This window comes from Mycteria americana, chromosome 15, assembly GCF_035582795.1.
Source record: "Mycteria americana isolate JAX WOST 10 ecotype Jacksonville Zoo and Gardens chromosome 15, USCA_MyAme_1.0, whole genome shotgun sequence".
NCBI lineage: Eukaryota > Metazoa > Chordata > Aves > Ciconiiformes > Ciconiidae > Mycteria > Mycteria americana.
Genome location: NC_134379.1, coordinates 4,061,094 through 4,087,653, shown reverse-complemented (window position 1 = coordinate 4,087,653; position 26,560 = coordinate 4,061,094). Strand labels below are relative to the sequence as shown.

Here is a 26,560-nt window from a genome sequence, read left to right as displayed (position 1 = left end):
AACTCTAAGTGTTACGTTTGTAAGTATTCTGCAAACAGCCTCATACTTGGTACTTAAATGTCAGTCTGTATTAGTGGCCTCTGGTAAGATAGCCCTTATGTGAGTCGGATCTCTCATTTATTCTTCAGTCAGGCTGAGCTGCTAATGTGTCTCTTGAAGGCAGAAGACTTGGTAGAATAACTTTGGAGTTCTTAGGGTAATTTTAACTTCCAGCATTTGTGTGTGGGGGGGGGCGGGTAGTTCTCCTTTATACTTCCTGCAGGGACAAATGGGCTTGTTGAGGAGCTTTTCCTATGGGGACTGAGCATGAGTGAGCCACTGACCTGTGCTGTGAACCCCTGCTGACTGAAGAATTTGCTTTCAAGCTTGCCCAGAGCCTCAGGAAGCTGGGAGTAAAGGCAGGAAGATGAGGTCAATCTTAAGAAGCAGCCTTCATGTGTACTTCTAGGGAGAAGTATTGACTGCCTATACTGCGTAACAACACAATGACTTCTTTAAACGATCCTGTTTAGGTGAATCCAAGCCGTCTGCCTGTTGTTATTGGGGGACTGCTTGATGTGGATTGCTCTGAAGATGTGATAAAGAACCTTATCCTTGTAGTGAGAGGCCAATTTTCGACTGATGAGCTTGTTGCAGAGGTTGAGAAAAGAAACAGGTATTAAACTTCTACAAGTCTCTTAACACTGCCAGACTGGTAATGGTTATACTGCTAATCCATCAGTGCACGTCCTCGTTACATAGCTAAAGCTGGTACTGACGTAACAAGAAGCTGCCATTAGGTGAGCAAGCAGCAAAAGTCTGCCTTACTTGGCTGATGTGGGGCCAAGCAGCCTCCAGATGACGGGAGTCTTTAGCATGTGATGTTCTTCATGGTGTCAGAAGGTTATATCATTATAATAATGAACCAGAACGCAGGTCAAAATGGAGTCCTATAACTTGGGTTTAGTTACTGACTATCCTACACTGAAGCTGACTTCTATTAGTGAAGAAACTGTGCAAGTGGATATGTGCTTATTCACTCAACCTCTCTAATGTGAAAACTGCTTCCTTCTAGGCTGAAACTGCTTCTGCCCTGGCTGGAAGCAAGAATTCACGAGGGTTGTGAGGAGCCTGCAACTCACAATGCACTGGCCAAAATATACATTGATAGCAACAACAACCCAGAAAGATTCCTGCGTGAGAATCCTTATTATGATAGTCGCGTTGTTGGCAAGTACTGTGAGAAGAGGGACCCTCACCTGGCCTGTGTGGCTTATGAGCGTGGACAGTGCGATTTGGAACTTATTAATGTATGTATGCCAAGGCAGCTGACTCATGGGTTAAGTTTTAACCTGAGTATCTTGGGATAGGTATTCAGGTTTATGACTGACAAAAGTATTTATTTCCTAAAAGGTATTAAGCTAGGAGCTGCTCACTTGTAATAGAATAGGTAGCTATTTAATGTCCCTCTGCAACTTAATGAGAAATGGGAGACTCCCCTGGATATCCTAGAATGGGAGACTAGTGGAAGTGTCAAAGCCTGAGATTTTTAGGCAGGCTAATTTGATGTTGCAATACAATTAGCTCGTCCACTGTAGGCTCAATAGCTGTGACTTCACTCTGAATAAACTTTTGCCTTTCACTAGGTGTGCAATGAGAACTCCCTCTTCAAAAGTCTTTCCCGCTACTTAGTTCGCCGTAAAGACCCTGAACTGTGGGCCAGCGTACTACTGGAAAGCAACCCTTACAGAAGACCGCTAATTGACCAGGTATAACTGACAAAACACTAAAATCCTTTACTGTCCTAACTTGACTTGCCTAGTACCTGACTTAACTGATTTGTCAATGGCTTGACTCTGCCTACAGGTTGTACAGACTGCACTGTCAGAGACGCAGGACCCTGAGGAAGTCTCTGTTACTGTGAAGGCCTTCATGACTGCAGATCTTCCTAATGAGCTTATTGAACTGCTGGAGAAAATAGTTCTTGATAACTCTGTGTTCAGTGAGCACAGGTGTGTAAAGTCAAAACTAAGTCACAGGAAACTTGAAATTATACCTGGTGCAGGTGTTAAATTGCTGTAATGTGGAACAGCAAATAAACTAATACCTTCTCCAGAGGGGAGGGTGAATTTCTTGATCACTACTTGATATGTACTAATATTTTCTTTCTCTGTTTAGGAATCTGCAGAACCTTCTCATTCTTACAGCTATTAAGGCTGATCGCACCCGTGTCATGGAATACATCAATCGCCTGGATAACTATGATGCTCCAGACATAGCCAATATTGCTATCAGCAATGAGCTTTTCGAGGAGGCATTTGCTATCTTCAGGAAGTTTGATGTCAACACATCAGCTGTGCAGGTATCTTAAAATCTCAGTCTGTAGTAACTCCTTGTGACATGTGCATCCTCGCACAAGGACTTTGCTGTTAACTTGTGACTCCAGTACTTAACACCGGTTAGCAAAGTGACCAAAGCTGATCAGCATCTTGTCTTAGGAAGTAGAACAAACATTGTGTGTCGAACCACTCTAGCGAGTGAAACTTTGTAAGCATAGCATTACTCGTGCTGTGTTGGTTATATAGAGTAGTCCCTATTTTAAAAGCAACTGTGGATCCATTGAGGAACTAACATAAAACACAGCGCAGTGTCTTGTAAAACTGACCTTTATAGATAGTGGCTGATCACGGTAACCCTTTCTTTAGGTATTAATAGAGCACATTGGAAACCTGGATCGTGCGTATGAATTTGCTGAACGCTGCAATGAGCCTGCTGTATGGAGTCAGCTGGCTAAAGCACAGCTTCAGAAAGGGATGGTAAAGGAAGCAATTGACTCGTATATTAAAGCAGATGATCCTTCCTCGTACATGGAAGTTGTTCAAGCTGCCAATGCCAGTGGTATGATTAAGTTTTATTTAAATCTTTGCTGTTGATGTTCAGCTCTTTTGCCTGGTCTGTTGCTCAAACTGCAGTTCTGCCAAACCTGTATCTTGATGCAAGCAGAGGAATCTGGTCCTTCAAAGACTGCCCTAAACGAAGATGGGAAAAGATAGTGTATTCCATTTGCAGATAATCAGTGGTCTTATAACTACCTTCTTCAGCTAGCTGGAGACTTCTGTCAGAGCAGTTGCTACTAAGGAGGTGTTTGCATGAAGTTAAATACCAGGATTGATTTAGTTAGGCCCATTGTAAGGTGACTTTATTACTCTAATGTAGCACGTGCAGTATGAAGGCTAGTCTTGATTGTTGGGGAATAGCTGTAGAAATACTTATGTCAAACTAGACTGATCTGGTAGTATAGCTTAAGCACAAGGGTCCTCGATGGCAGGAAGTAAGCATTCTGAACTCTGTTTCATAGGAAACTGGGAAGAACTGGTGAAGTATCTCCAGATGGCACGCAAGAAGGCCCGGGAGTCATATGTGGAAACGGAATTAATCTTTGCTCTTGCTAAAACAAATCGTCTAGCAGAGCTAGAGGAGTTTATCAATGGACCCAACAATGCACATATCCAGCAAGTGAGTGAGACTGAGTTTCAGTTTTGCTGAATCGCAGCAGCAGGCTCCTTCGGCCTTGCTAACCAGAGGGGTGTTGGGACTTCTATCTCTTTGGATTTGCAGATAGATCTTGGACTTTAAAGGCGTTTCCATTTTGATAATGGCTTGAACACTACACGTTTTATGTACGCCCCTGACTGAAAAGGTGCAAGAATAACCTGGCTATGCTCTCCTGTAGGTTGGCGATCGCTGTTATGATGAAAAGATGTATGAAGCAGCTAAGCTGTTGTATAACAATGTGTCCAACTTTGGCCGTTTAGCCTCGACTTTAGTTCACCTAGGTGAATACCAGGCAGCTGTGGATGGTGCTCGGAAAGCAAACAGTACTCGCACATGGAAAGAGGTAAACTTACTGATTGAATAAGTTAAGGGACTTCAAAGCTGTAGCCTCTTCAGAAGCTTTGATTATAAGCAATAATGCAATTGTTGATTCCAGGTCTGCTTTGCTTGTGTTGACGGAAAAGAGTTCCGCCTGGCCCAGATGTGTGGACTTCATATTGTAGTACATGCGGATGAGTTGGAAGAGCTAATTAACTATTACCAGGTAATTAAGCTGACTCCTGTTATACAGCTGGAGTCTGAGTTCTTTCATGGCAACCCTGTGCAAAGCTGAAAATTGTGTCAGGTTGGTTCCTAATGTGAAACATCTAACTGTCGGTATGTCTTAGGATCGTGGCTACTTTGAAGAGCTGATAACTATGTTGGAAGCAGCACTTGGACTTGAGCGAGCACACATGGGGATGTTTACAGAGCTAGCAATTCTCTACTCCAAATTCAAGCCACAGAAGATGAGGGAGCACTTGGAGCTGTTCTGGTCCAGAGTCAACATCCCCAAGGTGAAAGTCTGAGGCCTTAAATTTAACTTAAAATGCATAAAATGCATCTGTCAGGATTGTCTGTACCCTAGCTGTTGCAATAGCAGCTCTTGAGGTTATTAATAGCACTGAAGCCTGAGCACTGATGGACACTGACAGCAATATATGTTAACTGGAATTTCTAATATGCCTTTTGCTTAGGTTCTGAGAGCTGCAGAACAAGCCCATCTCTGGGCTGAACTGGTGTTCTTGTATGACAAGTATGAAGAATATGATAATGCCATAATCACAATGATGAATCACCCAACAGATGCTTGGAAAGAAGGCCAGTTCAAAGATATCATCACTAAGGTATTACTTTCCTAATGAACGGAGGTAAATTTCTTGCTGTGTGTGCTTCAGATATCTTCCTTCACTAGTAGCCTGTTTAAAATCTAGAGTTCTTGATATTGCTACGTAATTTCTAAGCAAGTCAACTACAGTAACTAAAGAGATTTCTAGAGGCAAGAATGAGTCTTGGATGGGTGGCTCAGTTGTGCTGGAATATCTAAGGTTATGCCTGTCTTTCACTTGGATTCCTCTACAATCAAGCTTCTGCTCTGAATGTGCATCCTTACTCGTCTCTAGGTGGCCAATGTGGAGCTGTATTACAAGGCAGTTCAATTCTATCTGGAATTTAAACCTCTGTTGCTCAATGATCTGCTGATGGTGTTGTCCCCTCGGCTTGACCACACTCGTGCTGTCACCTTCTTCACAAAGGTAATTTTCCTACTATCCAGATCAAAGAAGAAGTTGCAACTGGAAAAGTATTTAGCTGTAGTAGCACTTTAAGATGCTTAGCTACTTCACTGCCTCGCAGGGAAGATGCTAGGAGACCTCTACAAAAAGTTATCTTGACTTAAATTTATCTACCTGATTCCTTGAAGGTTAAACAGCTACCACTGGTTAAGCCTTACTTACGTTCTGTTCAAAATCACAACAACAAATCGGTGAATGAGTCCCTGAACAACCTCTTCATTATTGAAGAAGACTACCAGGTATGTCTTGTCTTGAAATGGTAGTATCTGGGATGGGTATCGACTTGCATGTTGTATACGCTTCATAATAGAAGCAGCTATTCCTGAATTTCAAAGTTCTATTCAAGCTGGCTTCTGTGTCAGTATTAACCTAATATTCTGGGTGTGCATTTAATGTCTAGAAACACAGGTTTCTCTCATTTTCAGTAGATTTTTACCTGCTTGCTGTTAACTTGTGTTCCTTAAGTACATGTTCTTTGCCACTTCAGACTGAACTAGTGGTGACTAGCCAAGGATCAAGTGGAGAACTGTTAGTGGCTTTGTGGGAGCTTTTTGGGCCATTCCTACTGGGGATAGACTGGCTACTTTGTTATGAGTGTGACAGATTGGCTTTTATTTAAGGCAAGCAGTGGGTGCTGAGGGAGGAACTCGCAGAAAGGGCAAACAGTTAATGATGTCTAGCTGTTCTACTGTTTTCAGAGAACCGCTGTCTGGTATTCAGAGGCTCTTAACCTCTGCAATTGCTACTGAAAAACACCAGCTGGAATACCCTAAACTACATATGTGTCAACCACCAGCTTCTCAAAAAAATAAAAAGACTTCTCTGCAGGTCTGGCTAGAATACTTTATGCTCCTAGAAGTAGGAATACAGAACTAAGATGTATGGAAAATGTTTGGATCTTTGTGGATGCAGTTGTACATTTGAGGTGTGAATAACTTTTTTTTTTTACTTACCTCAGGCTCTTAGGACTTCTATAGATGCTTATGACAACTTTGACAACATTTCTCTTGCTCAACGTTTGGAGAAACATGAACTAATAGAGTTCCGAAGAATTGCTGCATATCTCTTCAAAGGAAACAATCGCTGGAAACAGAGTGTAGAACTCTGTAAGAAAGACAGACTGTATAAGGTAAGAGCACTACACAGGTCTGGTTTAGCATACTTGGCTTGTTTGGAGACCTGTGACTTTCTGGTAAAGCTGCATCTTTTTGAATGCCACTAGGTGGTGCCTGTTGCTAATCTGGCAAATCTTGCTTCAGAGTGGCAGTAGATGGACATATTTCTTGGAAACAAGTCATAGAATGCCTCCTTTCTGCTAATGTCAGTAATAGATTGCAGCTTAGTTAAATACCACATCCATGTCAGTGATTGTACTATGGCGCCTGAGGCTAAACAGACTCTCTCCTGTTGTAGGATGCAATGCAGTATGCTTCAGAATCCAAAGATACTGAGTTGGCAGAAGAGTTGTTGCAGTGGTTCTTGCAGGAGAACAAGAGAGAATGCTTTGGTGCTTGTCTCTTCACCTGCTATGATCTCCTGAGGCCGGATGTTGTCTTGGAAACAGCGTGGAGGCACAACATCATGGACTTTGCCATGCCATACTTTATTCAGGTCATGAAGGAATACTTGACCAAGGTAAGAGCAGGTGCTTCTCCAACACTGAAAGCTCAGTCACTGTGGTGTATGCCTTGAGACTGTCTGCTTGCTACTAACATTGATACGGGCTTTGTCAAATGTCTGTCTGTCCATGTCCACACTTATTTTTCAGTCCATCTGGGGAGAGACTTCGCCCTCTAAGAGACTGAAACACTTGCAGACTCCACCCTATCTACCAATTACAGAACCTACATCAGTAGTATTTGCCTGACCATGGGCAGTGTCTTAAAGTAGTTCCAGGATTCAGGCTTTTCATATGCCATGTCAGTCAGGAATCCCAGCTGGGATCAAGCTCTAACTAAATTCTAGACTGTACTCTAAAAAAGCTTTATAGCTAGATCTTGAGTTAACTTGGTCTGCTGTGCATTTAACCTAAAATGTGGCTCGATACTTAACGGCACTAATTACAACTCAGCTTTTGTTTGAAGTGACTTAGGATGGGGAAAGTACTTGGTAATGCTCTGACAGACTTGAACCAGGTTTGAGTTAAATACCAACTGTCACAAGTAAGATTTGCCCAGCTGAAGCTTTTAGAGTATCTTCCAGTGAAAAGGTGTAAATTCCTCAATGATTAAGACTCCTTCTGTGAGAAGTAAAAGCTTAACTCAATGCTCAAGTCAATGAAGACTAGAGTGCCTGTTTGTCTAGAAGACTTGCCTGGCTGCTACTTCTAAAGGCAAGACTAACTCTGTAGTCCTATAGCAATTTGCTATCCTTAAATGCTGTATTTTGGGGGAGGTGGGGAGCTATCTAAGCAATTGCATTGCTTGTCAGATATGCCTGATGTACCAAGCTAATATTAGGTGTCTTGAGAGTAGTAGTCTTGGAGTAGGAGTCTTAAAGATGAAAATTTCATGATCTGCTAAAGGATTAGGATATAACTGTAGTGTAGGTAATGAAATCAATGCAGTAAGATCTAACAACAAGCAGAGCTGCCTTTCTAAAGCAGATACTTCTGGTGTATCTTTGTTTTTACTCGCCTGTACCTTAATTATTTCTTCCCTGACGCTTTTGTTTCTACCTTTTATATGCTAAATATGGAATTTGATTTTTCTAAGCTGCACCTTCTGAATTCCTTTGCAGGTTGATGCAATAAAGGAAAAGGTGAAAGTTGATTCTTGTTTTCCATCTTTAAGTCTGGAGGACTAAGTCTAAGGATTCTGCATGAGTTTTTTTTTTCCTACGTTTACTACACTGCTGCTACTGCTTTTCCCCCAAACAAAATATCACTAAAGCATATGCAAATTGTTTAACTCTACAAGTAGCTAGTGCTGTAGGACAAAAGTAGATTAATTTGCTACTAATAAGCTAATAGATCCTCAGGAAGGGCATACAGGTGATCAGTTGGATCACAGTCAACCTAGTATCAAAAGGATACACAGGTGCTACTATTTGATGGCCAATCTAACTGGAAGAACCTCCTACAATAAGAAATAATTAAGTCTTGGACCACTGTCTCTGAACCATAAATCAGTATGGCGTTTGCTAGTTGAAGGACTGTGATCCAGTTTCTGATCTCTTGACCATTACTAATGCGTGCTGACAGTAGGCAGAATAGATACTAGCTGCTTCAGAAGAGACTCTTCCTCATTCAGGTGTCCAGTTCTTATGGTGCTAGTCTAATCCACATGGTGCTCTAGTTCACATAGCAACTTAAAACTTCAGCTATTAGACAAAGTCTGTGGTTCTCTTCCCTGTAGTAAATTTCTTGTAGTTGTGCAAAAAAGACTGCCTTCCAAGCTCTTCAGCTGCACTAAACTTCTCTTGCTACCTCATTTAAAAGAAAAAAAAAAGGAAAAAAAGGTAATGCTTATTGCTCTTCTGAGGCTTGCCTTTTGCTATGCAATTTTGCCCATCCTGAAGGGCAATCTCTAAGGTTTCTGTCCATCTGCTTCTGTACAAATACTGCTCTGATTCTCCTTAGAGCAGAGGTCAGCCCTAGTGTGAGTTTTCCATTAATGTGGTTGAGCAAAGGGCAAACAAACTGACAAATGGCTTGAAGATGGACTAAATGCAAACTGCTTCTTGGTGACAAGTTGTCTGTAATTACACCACTGGAACTCAAGGTTAACCTGACTAAAATTCATAGTGTAAGGTCCTTCAGCAGCTAGTAAGTGAGGCAGTAAGAAAGCGTGTGTGTGAAAAAAGGTAATTGAACTGCAGTGTTTGCATAAACGACGCATGTGTAGCAGTCATTGCAATTACATCCCACTATTCCTTAAGCTACAAGGCATTGCTGTGGGCTGCGTGTGGTTTTTTGGGGGGAGCCTGTATGGCAGTCATCTTCAGACCTCACTCTTGCTTCAGTACTTTTGCCTCTTTTTCATGCACACATAACACAATAACATTGAATGCATGTTACTTTTCCTCTGCAGCTTATTGCAGTCCCTGTGGAAAAGCCTTTAAAATAATCTTGCTACAAGTGTGTAGGGTACTGAACCTGGTGATGCTCAAGCAAGTGGTGTAAGAACCATCCTGCAGGCTGGTTTCAAACTTGCGCTTGTTATTGTAAACTTTTGTTTAGCTCTGAGGGGAGGCATCAAAACTGGGTCAAAAATGTGTTAAATGTCCTGGGCTGGAGGCTTTCCAAGTGTGTGTAAGCCAAATGCCTCTGCTTAGTAGCAAACTCTGCACATTCTCCTTGGATTTGCATCTCTAAACTTGTGCTTCTGTGTTCAGTGTGTTGCTATTTGAGTTAAAAACAGTGCAGTTCTCAGCACGGTGTCTGGAAATGAGTCTCGAAGCATTGGCATACACTCCTGTGCACTTTGACAGCAGCAAGCCAGATACTGGTGTGAGGCAACAAAAAGGCTTGCCACAAAAGCCCAGTCAATGAATGAATTCATAAAGCTCAGGACTTATGCCACTTCCTGGATTTATGCCTCTAATTGAGGTTACAAATTAACAGGTTTATGGAACACATGTTGTAATTCACAACTAAACGGAAGAAAGCTGTTAGAGCTGCCTGCAAGTATTTGCTAATGTAGCACAGTTAAGCTGAAAACTGTTCAACTTGTGGATGTTGGTGTAGCTGAATAAGTAATGCTGACCCTGTGTAAGTACAGGAAACCTGTCTTCAAACTCCTTTATTAAGGACACAAATGAAATGAAAGACTAATCTGGTTTGAGAGTTGTCTTACTGTCTTAAAAAGTAATTGGCATGATTGTCTCTGACTTTATTCTAAATCTTACCTCCCAGGTAAAATATCGATACCTAATTTTTGTGGTTTTAGCTTCAGGGCCTGCCTTAGACTGTAGCAATGCTGAGTTTCCTTGGATCTGTTTTAGTAACAAGCAATATTTCACTACAGAACAAGTTTCTTCTCTTGCCTTTCTGTAGGGGTGGGCTAACAACACAATTGCCCTTGCTGTGCAGCAGAGTGAAGCTGGCTAGTCTTGTCTTGTTACTGTGTATTAAGGTCGAACAAATTGAGTATTTGTGGGTTTAGGCTGACTGCCACACAGTTTTAGAGTGGAAAAAAGCAAGTCTTATACACATGCATTCTGTGCATTTGAACTTAAATTGCATGAGTGAATGGGTTTGGAAAGTGAAATCTTGAGGCTCAAGTGACATGTCGGATGCTATTGCAGTCTGCTGTATACAAATACCAACTTCAGATTACTTTGCCTCAATGTTACACTCAGGGAAACTTCTCCAGGTCTGGGCGTTATCTTAGCAATTGCTCCAATGCCAAAGGTCTCCAACTGACACTGTGCTAAAATCTGAGTTTGTGTCCTAAGGCTGTTGGTTTGAAGTAGTTGGAGCAATGCTGACTGATGAGCTTACTGATGTCAAAGTAGCTCTAGTCCGGTATGGGACCTTCCATACAAAGCTTCAGCCTGGAGTGAGCTTTCAAAGAAGTTCCACAAATCCCTCAATTAGGGATTTTTTCAGGAAATGGACAACCTTGACTGCACCAGTACCAACATTGCTACTTGAATTGATCTTAACTTGTAAACGGTCTCCTCTTCTTGATGGGTGTTAACATACCACTAAGGCTTTTCCACTTCTCTGCCATGAATAAGTACCTCTTTTAGAGGAGTTTTTTTAATTGTTGGTCTCAATTCCAGGTGGATAAACTGGATGCATCGGAGTCTTTGAGAAAGGAAGAGGAGCAAGCTACGGAAACACAACCTATTGTTTATGGTAATGCTTTAGTTTGTATGTTGTCAGTAACACATTTCACTTTTAAAACAACACTTCTCTAGTCGTGGTTTTTCCCAAGGAAGTCCTTGGAAATGGGAACGTTCTTCATGTGAGATCAAGTCTTAAGGGAATGTGTTCCGAAGTACTAGATAAAGCACAACTCTAATGCTGCTGCTAAGATTAGATATGGACTGCAGGATTTAAGAATGTCCTAGCTCACAGTAGGGCGTTACTGTTAAACAGACAAATGTCTCCAGGGAAGTTGCAGGAATTCTGCTGACTGAACCCTCAGTACTGAGGAATAAAGATGAAAATTCTGTCTTCCAGGTCAGCCACAGCTAATGTTGACAGCAGGACCCAGTGTCGCAGTTCCTCCACAAGCACCTTTTGGCTATGGCTATACTGCACCTCCGTATGGGCAACCGCAGCCGGGCTTTGGGTACAGCATGTAAGATGCAGCACAAGTCAGTTTGGAGCTAGCATATTTTCTTACTGAAACTCCACCGTCCCTCCCCGCTTTAACTCATAACAGGGAAAAGCAAGAGTTCTGCCTCGTGTTCTTGTAACCTTTATTTCATGAAGGACTGTTTTTTCTAGCGCAAACTATTTGAATCACTTATGTTAAATCTTTTTCACATTCCATGTCATTTAGACTTGACTTTAAAAGGGGAATAGTTTTAAACAACTTTGTTCAAGTGGGCTTTTGCAGGACTGCTTATTACCATTAAGTCTATTGTGAAGATTCTGATTTGCACTCTATAGTGTTAAACTCTAATATTGAATCTTAAGTTCATTGTATGTGAGCAGCTTACAGTATGTACTGTCTATTCTAAATGCATTTAAGTCTCACTGTATATTCGGAGAAAGCTAAAGCGAAGATACTTGTATTTGACCTTGCAAGACTGCTGACAAGAGACAACACTAATCAGCATATCCTACCCTGGTTGGATTGCATAGCTCTAAAAGAATTTAAAATGCGTACAGACAACCTTGCCTGACTTAAAATGAGTAAAAGTTTTTTTCCTTAACCTATGCAGGTTTTTCCAGTTATGCATATAGAAAATGCTAGTGTCTTTTTGCTCACTCCATATGTAAGAGATGACCTTATGTTGTGCTGTATCCTGTGCTTTTGTGGGACATTCCATTCAGGAACAGAGCACCATGATTCCAATCTGTGTATTTACTAACCCTGCCCTGAGGTTTGTGTATGTTGGATATTGTGGTGTTTTAGATCACTGTTTTGAGTGTACAGAAGAGAGAATTCAAGCATATTGCTGTTCAGTTTTGTTTGTGCAATTTGAAATTACTCGATTTAAAAATAAATTACTGGACTGTGGACATGCTGCATAGTGGTAGCTTCACTTTACTGTCTTCAAAAAGGACCTTTGAACTCGAACCAAGTATTACAGTGCTAGTAGTATAGGGCATGCAAGTGTGTACCTTCAAGGGTATGAGGGGCCATTAGGAGAGCAGCAACGGAGACCATTAGTGGTGTCTTGCACTGAGGGGGCAATACAAGAAAATACGTAATGCTTTTTCTATAGAAAGATTATGCCAGAGAGAAGAAAATAGCACTTTTCAATAGTTGGCTGCATTGTGGTCAACTACAGCATATTTGACCAGATGATACATTAGGATTGTAGTAGGGTGTGTCAGTTAAATTGAGAATCATGTTCTAGGTATGTAAGTTGCCTTAAATATATTTAGCTTCAAATAAAATTGACTTAAATGTTTCTCTATGAATACTGTCATATTTGAGTGTAATGAGTATTCCAGCACTGGCCATATTTGTGATAGCTGTAGAAGCTTCTGTCTCTTAACCAGGAGCTGTCCTCAGTGTCAGGCTCTAGCTGTGAGGCTGAATCCCCTTCCTGCTTGCTCCTGTGAGCTCCTCAGCTGTGTTGTGTGACCCTGTCAGCCGAGCACTGCAGCAGTTCCATGTGTAATGGTGGGGGGCTTAACCTGCCACAGGCTGTAAGTGGCTGTAGGTCTTTGTTCAAGAGCGTGGTGGAGCAGAAGTCTGCAGTGAGTAGTGTCAGTCTTTGAGAAGTATTATGCCTAAATAAGAGGTGCGGTATAAAAACTTCTCCATTCTCTGTGTTTATTACATTTGCTTATGCTTGCATTTCAACCCCTCGGACATTCTTGCTGGGTCTGTAAATTGGACTGATGGAGACAAATCCTTCTGTTCCCTCTTTTACAACATATTTCATAGGTCTTCAACTGGAAGACACAGCCAAGAGGCTGTAGAAGAAATGCACTTAACACTGTTCTCACAAAACAGCTTTGTTATAAAACTGACTCGGAGAAAGTCTACTTTATTAGAAGTGCAGGGAATTTGCCTTTTACAGTGTTAGAGCTACAGCGGTGGAGCTGCATGGATAGAGCTTACACATGAGCCATGATCAGCATGATCTGAACTCTGTCCAGTAACTTCTCTAATCGAGTGCTTCCTTAAACTCAAGAAGACCTGTTAATCCCAAGTAAAACAGGATTTAAGTTAGTCCCTGTATGGCAACCTGTTTACAGGTAGGGTAACTCCCTGTACCTTGGCTAAAGCGGGACTGCTGACCTGCTTGCAGACTCCACAGGCACCTCCAGAAAGGAGCAGGGCTTGTCGCTGCTCCCCACAACTGTTTCCTGCCTCTTAAGGTCTGGGCTGCAAAGCCTGTTTAACTGGGTCGGTCTCATCCCAGTTACCAGCTATTGCATCACTTTCTCCATTAGAAACTGTTTGTGCAGGAAGTTGGCTACAGCTGCCCCCAGCTGTATGGGGCAATTTTTAACTGCTTCAGCAGCTGATCTTTTCTGAACTAAATGTACCTCCTCAAAAAACCCTCCTGTAAGGCAGAGAGGGGAACCTGTCATTTTTAGCACATGGGACAAATTCATTTAAACTTTGCTAATGCTTCTATGCAGACAAAGTGCAAAATCCTCCCTCAATTGCACAAGTCTTAAATATACTGAGTTCCTTCTTAGGGGTAGTAAAATTCTGCCAGCTCTACTTTCCTTGACTCCACCAAGTCTAGCTTTTTCTTTCCCACTTTAGAAAGCAATACAGAAGCTAGAAAAACTCATCATTTGCAAGTGTAAATCTTTTACAAAACCTGGTTATTTTATTTATACTGAGAGAACATACAGGAACAATCCCCAAACTTGGCTCTTATCCCTTCAGTGCCGATACACACCAATGCATTGGGATTTCTTTGGTCCCCAGTTTAGAAGAGTTTTAGGTGACCAGAAACTTTATCTACTACATCAGCTGGTCCCGGTCCAATACCAAGGACTGTCTGGGAGCCTGGAGCTATCTGAGTACGACCCGCGTCTTGTATTAAGCTCACAGTCAGTCCGAGGTGTTTAGCATCAGCCAGGAGCTGGATCAGAGTCTCTTCATCAGGAGCTTTGAGGACCACTTTGGGTTGCCCGCAGTACTCCCACTGTTTCAGGAGTTCCGGATTTCTTCTCTGAACTTGCTTGTAGGCAGAAACGGCAGCGTGGGAACACTGCGCTGCTACTTTACCCTTTCCCATCTTCAAATCATTGCGGACAATGAGCACCATCTTGAACTCCCCAGACTCTCCCATGATGTTAGCTTCGCTCCCCAGATTGTTCGCAGGCGCAGTCATTCCGGCTTTGGGCTTCCTCAAAAGTCTCCCGCGAATGCCCCATCCCAGGCACACTCCGCACGCAACTCCAGCGATGACACTGAGGAACCCGGGTTGCGAGAGATAATCCATGATGGATTTTGGAGACTGGCTATGGAAGGGGGGGGAGACAGAATTTACTCGAGGATTTTAAACTTGTGAGAGTGCACCTGGGTTATTTGGAGACAACATTTGTTAAAACAAGAATTATCCCATCTTCCTGCATTGGGAAAGGATGTTCAGAGACACCTGCCTCGGTGCGCGGTCTGCTTTCCCAGTGACAGCTTCCTAATTGCAAACACGTCACCGGTGACGGTGCACAACCTACTGGTGACGGTGCACAGCCTCCCGGTGACGGGCTTCAACTCAGGAAGCAGAACGAAGAAAAGACCCGCAAATTATGTTAAAGTTAAACCTAAAAGTGGTGAGAGAAACGGTAAAATGGGGGGGTTTCAAAGTCAATGCCCCCAATTCACCCGAGGTGAATTCTATGATTCCCGGAGCGAGCGAGGGGCGGGGCAGAGCCGCCTCCAGCTCCGCCGAGGCCTGCGGCGGCTCAGGCAGCCACAGCACCGCCAGGCCCCGCGCACCGGCGCTGCCAACGCCCGGTGGAAGCGACCGCACCGGGCAGAGGCCGGCGTCGGGTAAACCGGAACCTGACGGAAGAAGGAAGCAAAAACCGAGGCCGGGCCGGGCCCCCGGGCACCGCCGAGGGGGGGGAGGCCCCTGTCCCCGCCGCCCCCCCTGCTTACCTGCCACGCGCCTACCAGGCCGCTGCCGCCCCGCCGTCGCCCGGAGGTGACGCCACCAGCGCGGGGCGGGCCGTGGGCTGACCGCCGGCCGCGGCCCGCGGGAGGGAGGGGCAGGGAGTGCGGCGCCCGGGAAGTGACAGGCGCCGGTGGGCGGGAAGGGGTGGACTTGTCCCGCCCCTACTTCCGGGTTGGGCAGGGCCCAGCGGGAGTCACCGGCGCGGAGTGTGGTGAGTGCGGCGCTGCGGGCCAGGGCCAGGCTCTCGGGGCTCGGCTCGGCTCGGCTCGGCTCGGCTGTCTAGGCTGCTGCAGGGGTTTCCCCGGCGGGCAGGGGTCCGCGCCGCCGTCCCCTCAGCGGCACCTGCCCCGCTTCCCCCATCCCCCCGTCAGCACCGACCTCGGGCCGCTCCCCTCACGGCCGCCCCGGCCCGGGGACGCGGCCCCCCGCCCCCTCCCCCCCTCCCCCCCCCCCCGGGTCTTCATGGTGGCATCGCGCGTCCTGAGGGAGAGCGGCCGGACCGCGCTGCGCTGGTGGCGGGGCAGCGAGGCGGGAGGTCCGGCCCCGCGGCTTTCGGGGGGTCGGGAGAGCCGGCGGTGGGCGGGGGCGGCGGCGTCCCGGGGCACCGCGACCCAGCGGCGGCCCAGGTGGTGTTGGCCAAGTCTGGGGCCGGGAGGGGTGGCGGGAGAGGCCCGGCCCGGCTGGAGGAGCTGTCGGGGTGGGGGAGCTGCGTGTGGGGTAACCGGGAGGTGACCGCAGGCTGAACGTTGCAAGGGTGAAGGGGGTCGGGAGGGGCAAGAGCCGTCCCCAGGCCCGCGGGAGGAAGCTCGTCGCCGTTGAGGGCGATAGCTGTGCTGCTGCTAATTCATCCCCGTCCCACTGGAGACCTGCTCTGCTCGGGACGCTTCACGTCACGCTGGACAAAACCCCGGAAACTGAATGATAGAACGGCCCTGCTTTGGCCCAAGGGACGATGCCTGATGACACAGTGAGAAATTCATCCTTCTAGCTGCAAAGAGTCGGATACCGCTGGTATTTGGCTGCTTCTCCGGTAGAAATGCATTGTGCTTTCCGAGCCGGGTTGCTAACTGCATCCTCTGCGTCGTGCCAGCTCTCCTTGTGCCTAGAGGCTGTGGCTTGTCTCATGGACTTGGGTGGTTAGGCCCAAATCCCTGAAGACTCTTAACATCTCGTATCTGTTGACTGAAGTCAAGCACCTAGATAGATGTGTTTGTCTGGTTTTTAGTCCTCTGGCCAATGTCATCTAGTGATTACAGAAGGTAATAAAGGAGTCAGATTCCTGTTTTGTTCCAGTTTTGCCTCTTAGATGTTTGGTAAGTCATGTAGGTGGCCTGAGGGAAGGGGTAGTAAGTTTGTTTGATAGTGGCTGTTTATCTGTAAAGTGTTGTGAATCCAGGTTATCCACTTTGAACTGCACATACGACATTTCTTTGGGGTTCTCTCCTGTCCTGTCCTCGTTTTCTCAGCTACGTGCTTACCTACAAGTGGGTACCCTGGTTTAGTTAATGTTAATAATGTGGGTTGAGCACTCTGAGGCAGAGGGAGTGTGATAGTACTCTTTTATGCCTTGGAGCATATGAATTTTCTTTGAGCAGTGGCTTTTGATACTGTTTCACCATTAGGACTTCTGCTTTTCTAAGGTTGTTTCACCCCAGTTCCTGCCAGATAGGTCGATTGGGGGTTCTCATGCTTTATACCATCTTACCTTATGATAGCATATATAAGCTTGTCTTAATGCATTCATTTACCTATTGAAATGGGCTTCATTATGTCAGTCCTCTTTCTTTTAATCTATTATTTCTGCAGCATGGAATGGACTTATCTTTATTGGTCATAAGTGATAGTTGTAATGACTGCTTCATCCCGTGTTTTCAGATGAGAGTTTGAAAAAACATGTTTCCAGTTGTGCAATGGGAGGTGAGCACTACTTACTAATTTGAGCTAAGCTTCTTGTCCTACTTAACAGCTGAAATCAATGGTCCTTATAATTTCAGAGGGAAAGGATAGGAGGAGACTTAGTAGCTTTTAAGTGGGTAGTAGCAATGAGGAAGGTGAGTGTACTGGAAGCAAGCCTCTTAGCTGGAATGTCTGCACTATTTCCACCTTAAAGTTTTTTCTCTGTGGTTGTCTTTGAATATCTTTGGAATACCAGAACTGTTTCTGACTACATCTTGTGAATACCTCTCCTTAGAATGTTCTGTGTAATTAGCGCATATTTTGAGATCTCTTCTTTCTTAACAAGGTTTGGTTTTAAACCAAAAAACTATTGCTCCTGATGTATAGTAAGAGTAGGCCAGTTTTTCTGGTATAATGGTGATAGGAAACATTATTATCTGCAGGTTAGAACTTTAACTTCTATTAGTTGTGGAGAAGTGTGAGTTGGACGGACTTTGCCATTCCATGAGAACAAAGAGCACGGCCTTGAAGCTGTCGCAACACTAAGCTCTTTGTATTCCTATAGCAGGTTGGAACCATAGCCATGGGGCAGCACCTTGCTGCTTTTGGTGCTGCACTGACCAGGTGGACACAGGAGACAGTAAGATGTTATTAGTGAAGCAGGCAGTTGTTCAGTGTATTTCAAACTTGTTAAAAGAATATTCTCCTCTCTTGCAAGGCTCGGAATTAGCCTCTGTGATTCACCTTCTATGGGCAGGGTATTCTCATTGAATGGCCGAGGCAGCTGTAGTGGAACCTGAATTAGTTCCAGTTAGAGACTGTTAACGTATATGAAAAGCAGAAGTCGTTGTCTCAGGAGCATGTTTCAGCTACTGTTTTCTGTGGGGTTTGTTAGGTACTTCTGTTTATTCCCTTTCATCTCTGCTGTGCCTCCTCTTAGAGAATAAGCACTCTGGATATAATGGCTGGGCAGGTTCAAGCATCTTCTTGTGGGGAAACTGTCTTCCAGCGCTTACAAGATAGGATAAAGGCAAAGTTCCTACCAAATCTGCACTCTCCACCAGCTGCTGGAGGAGTCAGAGGTGGCAATTCTTAAGACTGCATTTATACTCTTATTTTTCTAACTCTTCATTCTTTCCTAGTCAAATTTTAGCAGGTCTTTTTTGTGCAGGGTGTGTTACCATCTTGTGACAATTCCTGTGACCTTTCTTTCCTCTGTGCCTTTTGGAAGCATAGGGAGGCTGATGGTGGAGGGCTTGACTGCCACCTTCGGAAGGCAGAATGCAGTCTGAGGGCTGTGCGACAAATGTCTTGGCAGATAGTATGTGCACAGATCTGTGTATAGCCCTCTGGAATTGAGGATGTGAAAGATACTGTGTCTGTTTAGTCACCTGAATATTAAGTTATGGTCTTTTTTCCAATGTTGTGTGGCCCTTCTCTCCAAAGCCTTTCTCTCTGCTCGTATCAGTCTTTCCAAGTCATCCTTTTTGCTGAAAGGGCTGCTTGGGCATACATGACGTGCCCTCCCCAAGAGGTACGTTATTGTGGCACTGATCAGTGCCGTGGTAGTACTTGTCACTGAATCCCTGTTTGAGAGAGGGCATGAAGTAGAGTGTATTATAATGCTGTCTGATTCAAAATCTGGATATAGTTGAGCTGGGTGCTTGGGAAACTGAAGTTAGCATAGCAGCACAGCAGTAGCACTAAGGAGGTCTCCTGTGATCTCCTCAGGTCACCCTCTCAGCAGCATATTTCACCCTCTCTGATAACCTTGAAGTGGTTTTCTCAGCGGCTGGTTGGGCATTGTCCCAGTCGGCAGAGGAGCAGTCTCATTCTGTAAGCTGTGATCTGCACTCCAGGCTCGCTGCCTCCTGCTGGCGTAAGGAGTGCAGGACTGATCTGTGATCTGTATTGTAGCATGAGATGCTACACTGATAATATTCACATTCCCAGTTATTTCAATTTCCTTTCTTTTATGTAAAGCTTTTTTTTTTTTTGGAGTTTCAGCAGAAGATCACTGGAAAAACCCGAACAACCTGAATTTTGTCTTTCCTACTATCTTCCATGCCTTTTCATCTATATATTGTGTAATGACTCTACCTGTATTATTATAGCACCTGATTGTACTGCTGTGTACAGACAACCATCAATATTCAGGTTCCACCTGAGAAAATCCACCAGGGAAAACAGTTTAATATATGTGGCCTTAACAGCAGGGACACAACTTTTAGTAACCTCAAAAGAAAATGCGCAGCATCCCTGAAATTCACGTTACAACAATATTAAATCATTCTTTCCTAAAAGGTGTCCTAAAGTCTTTTTGGAAAAGTGGACACTTTAACTCTAAATTGTAAGATGACTTTTTTTGAAATGGTATTTGGCTAGGAATACATTTTGGAAAATAGGGCTGGTGTACAGAGGCATAACCCACAAAATGGAAACCTGTGGTCTTTTAACTGAATTACTTTTCCTTTGAGGGATTAAACTATTTTAGTTAGAAAAACATTTTTAGTATGGGAATAAATGCACTCATATCAAAGTAACCCATTATAGCTAAATCTATGGAGATTTTGCACATCTTTCAGATGTGTCCTAATTTATTTTAATTGAATGCTTCCCATGAGTGTTAAAGGACTGGAAAAAAATCAAGCAGTTACTTTTTCTGTTTTCTGTCATCTTTAGGAAAGTTATTAACCTTCAAGTTAGGGACTGTGTCAGTTTTGTATCACATGATGAACAGTATTATCTTACTCTGTAGGGACCGAAGGTTTGGAAGAGCAGTCGCTTTGGTCTTGAATGTCTACAGAGCGGAGGACGTAGTTGTCTGTTCCACTGGCTTCAAATACAGAAGAAGTAGTGAAGAGTGCCATAGTTGTACGGAGCTGAAAGGGTATGTAATGGTTCACTTCAAGACTGATCTCATCCTTTACCTAAATGTGTTCATGTGCCAGGCAGTCTTTGACTTTCGAGGGAAAGTGCTCTCCAAACTGTTACTTTGCTGAGAAACTGTTAACTTATTCCCTGTGTAAATTGTTGCCTATGTAGAGCATTTGATGACTGAAATAAAACCGTATTACAGATGTGTAACGCTGTCAATTTTAGTGCAATTACTTATCCACCTGTGAAAGTCAGTTTTTTAATCTTTTGTTCTCTTTGTTGTAATTGAAGAACAGTGATGTAGATAAAGAAGAAGGAATGGTTATCAGAAAAGTTGAGGAGAAAGAAGGAGCAGGATACCGGCAGGATTGGAGCATGTGGGTTGAGATGCAAGAAATTACAAAAGACTGAAAATGGTGTATTGCTAAGGTGGCTGGGAGAAAACATCAGCAAAACAGTCTAAGCTATAAATCTAGTTCTAGCAGCTGAGTGACAAGTAACTTTGGAGATGAGAGTCGGGATTCCAGGGTCTCTTTAAGTAAGAAGTGGTAAGAATTAGTGATTCCAACAATGTCTGGGAAAGCAATGATATCATTAAAATGGTTTAACAGCTTCCTCGTTGTTCCAGCATGTTGGAAAGGAGTCCTCAAAAAAAAATCCTTAGCACAGAACGTGAGTCCCCATTCTGCTTCTCCAAGGGAGAGTGCAAGCACCCAACTGCCTTGTCTTAAGCTGTGTCCTTTTACGTAAGGGCACCCAACACTTGGGTGCTTCAGCAGCCCCCCTAGAGCTTCAGAAAGAAGAGACTTTTGTCCTGTTCTCTGATTACAGAGTGCAGAGATTGCAGTGCCTAATTTTGTTGTGTTCTCATGCTTTAATAGCTTGTTATGCTTTGTCTCACGTAGGCTGTGAAGTGCCAGTCACAGTTACCATAAGCCCTTTTTGTTGACCAATTTACATTTTGACTAGCAATAATTGTCTTTTTATACTTAATGTTATGGATTGCACTAAAGCTGAATAGTGTATTGTGGGCTATTTGTTCAGCCCTACAAAGGAGTTCTTGTGTGAGCACAGCTCTAACAAATGATCTAAGCGACTCTGATACAAAAACTGTTCAAAGTTGTTTTTCTCACTCTTTTAAATAGTTTATTTTTATGTTTGCTGGTAACTGCTCAATGTATTAGGCAAATTTATTTTTAGATATGGACTCTGTGTCTTTTCAGCATTCATAAGAAGTGAAGTTCTGTTTAGCAGATGGAATTTAATTTCCTGTGGTGAGCTATCATGGATTTGGTGTAGACTTGGGAATGTGGACTCAGTTAATGAAGGGTAACTCCATTTTGGGTCAGGCTCCCACTCTGATTAATCTCCATGGGGAGACATTAGTGCAGGACTAGTGACTCTAATAGGCGTCAAACAGAGCAACAGATCAGAGAGCTGAGCTTTCTGGATGCACATCCTCCAGTTCCTTATGCTAAGATGCTTTAAGTCTAATTAGACTTCGGTAAACCAAGGAGTTTTTTCTGAAACCAGTAAGGGTTTGGTTTCTGAATTGCAGCCTGTTCGGACTTGCCGTGTGATAAGTATCAAATCTCCTAGTCAACTGTGTTCTTAAATACCAGTTTTTAGAGCTTTTCTGCAGAATTGTTGAACTTTAAGACCTTAACAAGTATTTGCCCCACAGAAGTGTGCAAGGGGATTATTTATCTGCTTTGCTGTAAATGTTGACTTGTGTACTTGAGGTAGCATTATGCAAAGCTAATCCCAGATTAGTGCCTTTCCAAGCAGGCAGGGTAAAACTGGCTCTGTTAGTTGAGCTTGTGAAAACTGTAATATGTACGTAACAATGCACCTGAGATCCCTAGAGACTGGTGATTTTTATGTGCCGGTAAGATGTTTAATGGATTGCAGTGGAATTCAGTTCATGGAGAGGGAGTGTTGTGCACAGCCTAGATTTTAGCATCAAAAGTGGAGAGCAGTTTGTATTACAGTAAATTAACTTTCTTGAAATGTAATTAAGCTGAGCAAGCAAAATTGAGACTTCAGTTTTGAAGGCTGGATTTGCGCAAGGAAAAAAGATGAATTTCAAAAGTAGGAGCATGTGGCTTCCACTTAAGGTTTTGTTTTGTTTTAATGTTTGTTATATTTAAGCCAACAAAATGTGACAGAAGTTCCCTAAACCAGAACGGTTTTTTTAGCGTGGCTGTGTGCAGAACGGCTCTGATGGCTTTTGCTTCCTAAGCAGCTTTCTGTGAACGTCAGGCTTTCTAACTGTGGATGCCCAATTTAAATATTCTCCTCTGCAGTTTCAGCTTTGTGTGTGTGTGTAACGTGTGTATATGAGATATGTATGTGTGTATATAAGCTTAGATAGCGTATGTATATAAATACGTATTTATATATATAAAAAAATAAGAGCACCACAAGCAAGTGCAGTCAGTAGAAACAAAACCCTCCACCATCTACAGGGACTTACTGTCCTGATGAAATTAGGAGATGGCTAAACATTTGATCCTTGTATCACCGTAGCAACTGGCCAGTTATCCTCAGTTAAGCACTGGTGTAACTCCCCTGGCTTCCAGAGTGTCAGGCTGCTCTAAAACTGATCTGAGGAGAGAAATGGGTTCACATTTCTCTGGTGTTTGACTAGCAGTTCAGAGCAAACCTTTGATTGCAAGCGGCTGCAGAATGATGCTGTAGAGCTCTTTCGGCAGCAGGTCAGTCCTCTCTTGTCCTTGGCTGACTGTGGAGCCCTTTTGTGCTGCGGAGCCTTTTGTCCTCTCTTGTCCTTGGCTGACGAAGGAGCCCTTTCGTGGAGCCTAAGAAACAAACTTTTGCAAGGCTGTTTTATTAATTTTCTTGATGGTTTGGGTATTCTTGGGGCCCAAGTTTCAATGAATAAAAACTGTGACATGCAAGAGATTAGTTTCTGCTGGCTTGTTTAACTAGACAGATTTCTATTTCTGTACATTTTGTTTCAGGAAGGAGGTGTTGGAGGAAGGACTCCTTCCTGAGGCCTTGATGCTTTTGACTATTGGGTTTTAAGTAAAACCCCTTCAATAATCACATTCTAGCTAGCAATTTTATCTGCATTACAAGTAATGCACAAGGCTTGTACCTGTTTGGAAGAACATCTGTCTAAAACGGACTTGTGAAACACCAGAAATATTAAACAAATACAGTATCTGAAATCTTTTAACAATCTATTAAAAAAATTGGCAAAATTATTGCAGTCTGAATCAAGGGGGCGATCTCCCTCCTGTTTACCAAACCTGAGTTGCTGCTTGGCTCTTAAGCCTAACGTAAATCAAAGGGGAAGTATTTTTTCTGTAAAACTTTAATTTCCTTCACTAGACAGTTTTATATAACCTGTCATTTTAATATTGCACTACTTTTCTTTCCAACAAAAGCAGCATATCAAAAACCGTAAATCATGTTTGCTTACAGGGAGAAATGTAATGCAAATAAGATGCTTTAGCTTTGTGGGACTCTCTTTCCAAAATAAAATTCCAGAAACTGTTTTAAGATTTAAGAGAGGACTTTTAAAGCAAGGAGTCTGACTGGCTACTTTCTTTGTGTTTGATTGCATAACAATTGTCAGCTTTTCAGTTTGTTTTTGTGTTTGGTTTTTTTTTTTAAGGGAAAAAAAAAAAACCTCTTGCAACATTCTGATTTATGCTGGCTTCCAGTTATTGCACTATTTACTCTCCTGGATAAGGAAAACCACAGCTGTTCTTTTGCACTTTTTAAGGCTGATCTCATTAGAGAGAGGCTAAACTAGCAGACGGAATGTACACTTTTTCAAAAAAGCTTTCCATCAGAGAGCTCTTTTCCATTGATGAGTTTACCTTTTCTGGTTACAGATATTAGACTGTGCAAAACATAAGATGCAGTTCTGTATCTTAGTTACCATATTGAGGGCTGGTTTTTTAGGCTGTGAGGTTTTTGACATCTACTTGTATACTAAGTACCTGGAAGCTTAGTGCCAGAATAGATGCTTTCTAATATGAGAATCAAATATTAGGCGCCTCTCTCTCAGGATTGAACTGAAGTTTGTATGAATCTCTGCTGCTTTTGGAGCCCAAACAGTGGGCTGATTAGTAGAAGCGATTGTTTAACAAACTTCTGTTCGGTTGTTAGAAGTGAGGGACTTTTGTCATTTAAGTGAAAAATTTAGATTTATGTAGGTGGAAATGTTTTAATCTTTGTCATTGTGGGAATTGAAAAGCTTTCTCCTTTTTAATGGTGTAATGCAGGATAACTGTGATTTGGATTTGGAGAACTGCTGGATGTTTGCCTGTATCCTTTAACTATGGTGTAAATGGAGTCTTCATAACCAGAAATGGAGACATTATGTTTTTTGGTTTTGTTCTGCTATTAGATCCCCATACGTGACTGATCTATGAAATGGCAGAGAATGGAACAGATTGTGACCAGAGACGCATAGGAATGATCAAAGAACAGCACAATGGAAACTTTACAGGTAGGTGGAAAGTGACTTAATACTCTCAGCTGGTCAGCTTGGTGTGTAAAATGGCCAGCACAATACTCAAAAGGAATTTATGTTGGTGCACTTTATGCGCAGGTAATGCAAAGGGCCTCAATGCCTGAATCAATCTTGGAAACTTCAGTCATCTCTCAATCTGAAGTCTTAGAGGATTTATGTATCGTAAAGCCACAGAATAGTTTTATGCTGTGTATTTCCATGCAGTTTTCTCTTATACTCTTTTCTCCCTCCGAAGTTCTTATTCTGTAGTTCATATGCATGTGAGCCCTGTAAAGCTGACTTGGGTACCAACAGGGGCTCCAACAGGACTGAGCTAAAAAACTAAACTGTGTTGGCAAATATGTGGCTGTAGAAGTCAGGCTATACAGCCCCACCCTTTGGCACTGAAAAGTTAGTACTTGGTAATAAAAATCTGTTTTACTCTGGGAGAAATCCAGTTATTAGTCTCCCAATTTCTAGCTTTTCTGTTGACATTTAGCGTTGCTATAATTTATCAGTTTCAATGATAAAGTACTAACAACAGTTAACTACCTCATCTCCTGCCTTGCCTCTGTTTTTCCTACTGGTATGTCTGAAGTAGGCTTCAGTTAATGTTTAGGACTTATGAAAAATAACCTGAGAACGTTTCATGAAGAGCCTTGTGTCACTGAACTATCTCTGCTGTGTAGAAATGATAATCATTTTGGTTTGTTTCCTGTCAGCTTTGAATGTGCCAGTTCCATACTTAATTAAGTTTTGTAACCAAGTGATTTCTCAAGTTGCATGCAGTCTTACACCATTGTCTTATGACCTTTACTAAAAACAAAGTCATAAAAAACAAGGTTGAAGCATTTTTATTAGACACATTAAGTGAAAAAATAGATAATAGAAATTCTTGATGCAATGAATGCGGCAAGATTTGAAGAGGAACTGTATGTGTGTATGTATGGAACAAATCAAAGCCTTTTACTCAAAAGCTTAAATAATTCTGTAACTCTGAGGGAATGTGGATGTTATCCAGTATTTGCCGTTGTAGGATTTCTGTTAGTTCATCTAAAGCAACTGATGCTTACAGCTAAAGAATACAAAATTAAATGGGCTATGTGACTAATGAGGTATCAATTTCTATGTAAATGTTAGCATCTGATAAGGCAGCATGTTTCAATTACTGGAATAAGACTGAAATAATAAATCTTGAGCTACAATATGCTGGGGATTCAGATTAGATTAATATTTTAAAAAGCAACAGCTTTTTACAAATTTAAAATTTATTCATGTTATTGCAGTGCTTTAAATGTATACAAAACAGAATACATATGTTTTGATTTTGTGTAGTAAGTTATGTTTAAACAAGTTTGGTGTCTGTTTGGATACAGAGTTATTTTTATTTTTTCCATTGTTTTGTGATGTTATTTTTTTTTTCTAATTCCAGAATTAATTTTCTTTAAAAGTTTAAAAATCATTACCGCTCATTAGCTTGACGACCTTTGAACAAGCCTTTCTCATCCAGAAAAACAGCTAGGGTTTTTATTAACCTTGATGGCGTTGTAAGTGCAAAACCACACATTTATTAGAAGATCCTTTCTTCTGTACTGGTATGGTAGTGTACACTGACTGGTGTTACAGTAGTGTTAAGCTCCACGTTATAACCACATCACTGCAGTTAAAAGCAACCAGATGTATAGTGCCGGTCCAGCGAAGGACTGCGGTATAAAAGCAAGTCCTTTTCATGGGAGCACTTCCTGTCTGCTGGGCTCATTTAGGAGAAGCTGAACAGTGTGGCAAAACTTACCATGAGGATACTGACTGGGAGGGCAGAGGCTATTATCCAGTTACACGGAGCCTGAGGTGTATAAAGAGCACATGTAATTCAATCTAGTTCGATCGGAGAAGTCTGAGAATAGCTTTGGAAGAGAACCAAATTGAAAAGTTCAAAGTG

At 42.7% G+C, this 26,560-nt stretch overlaps 3 protein-coding genes across 7 annotated transcripts in view; 2 read left to right on the top strand and 1 right to left on the bottom strand.

Annotated features, from left to right (window-relative positions):
• The window catches only part of CLTC (clathrin heavy chain), a 34,378-nt gene extending 21,694 nt beyond the window's left edge, over positions 1 to 12,684 (top strand). The window contains exons 16-33 of one of the 2 annotated variants that reach the window (XM_075518219.1): positions 513 to 655; positions 1,055 to 1,289; positions 1,626 to 1,748; positions 1,846 to 1,991; positions 2,158 to 2,341; positions 2,685 to 2,877; positions 3,338 to 3,495; positions 3,713 to 3,877; positions 3,971 to 4,078; positions 4,203 to 4,370; positions 4,551 to 4,700; positions 4,977 to 5,108; positions 5,276 to 5,386; positions 6,106 to 6,276; positions 6,561 to 6,782; positions 7,887 to 7,907; positions 10,875 to 10,950; positions 11,278 to 12,684. In XM_075518219.1, the coding sequence (XP_075374334.1) occupies positions 513 to 655; positions 1,055 to 1,289; positions 1,626 to 1,748; positions 1,846 to 1,991; positions 2,158 to 2,341; positions 2,685 to 2,877; positions 3,338 to 3,495; positions 3,713 to 3,877; positions 3,971 to 4,078; positions 4,203 to 4,370; positions 4,551 to 4,700; positions 4,977 to 5,108; positions 5,276 to 5,386; positions 6,106 to 6,276; positions 6,561 to 6,782; positions 7,887 to 7,907; positions 10,875 to 10,950; positions 11,278 to 11,402 (2,631 nt within the window). In that variant the 3' untranslated portion in view covers positions 11,403 to 12,684. The remainder of the gene's footprint in view (positions 1 to 512; positions 656 to 1,054; positions 1,290 to 1,625; positions 1,749 to 1,845; positions 1,992 to 2,157; positions 2,342 to 2,684; positions 2,878 to 3,337; positions 3,496 to 3,712; positions 3,878 to 3,970; positions 4,079 to 4,202; positions 4,371 to 4,550; positions 4,701 to 4,976; positions 5,109 to 5,275; positions 5,387 to 6,105; positions 6,277 to 6,560; positions 6,783 to 7,886; positions 7,908 to 10,874; positions 10,951 to 11,277) is intronic. The other variant, XM_075518220.1, reaches the window with a different exon arrangement.
• A 1,359-nt stretch (positions 12,685 to 14,043) lies between these two features.
• PTRH2 (peptidyl-tRNA hydrolase 2) lies at positions 14,044 to 15,491 on the bottom strand. Its single transcript, XM_075517926.1, has 2 exons — positions 15,347 to 15,491; positions 14,044 to 14,706 (listed from the first exon to the last, which is right to left on the bottom strand). The coding sequence occupies exon 2, from the start codon at positions 14,685 to 14,687 to the stop codon at positions 14,169 to 14,171; it is 519 nt and encodes a 172-aa protein (XP_075374041.1). The 5' UTR covers positions 14,688 to 14,706; positions 15,347 to 15,491; the 3' UTR covers positions 14,044 to 14,168.
• A 62-nt stretch (positions 15,492 to 15,553) lies between these two features.
• Positions 15,554 to 26,560, top strand: part of VMP1 (vacuole membrane protein 1) — a 71,289-nt gene continuing 60,282 nt past the window's right edge. Inside the window, exons 1-3 of one of the 4 annotated variants that reach the window (XM_075517916.1) lie at positions 15,554 to 15,573; positions 20,017 to 20,148; positions 24,517 to 24,618. In XM_075517916.1, the coding sequence (XP_075374031.1) occupies positions 24,543 to 24,618 (76 nt within the window). In that variant the 5' untranslated portion in view covers positions 15,554 to 15,573; positions 20,017 to 20,148; positions 24,517 to 24,542. Of the gene's footprint in view, positions 15,574 to 16,025; positions 16,622 to 18,726; positions 18,793 to 20,016; positions 20,149 to 24,516; positions 24,619 to 26,560 lie in introns of those variants that run through there. The other 3 variants (XM_075517914.1, XM_075517913.1, XM_075517915.1) reach the window with 3 other exon arrangements.

Bases quoted from the DNA above. Each gene is read 5' to 3' on its own strand.
- PTRH2 (XM_075517926.1), bottom strand. From the start codon at position 14,687: ATGGATTATCTCTCGCAACCCGGGTTCCTCAGTGTCATCGCTGGAGTT.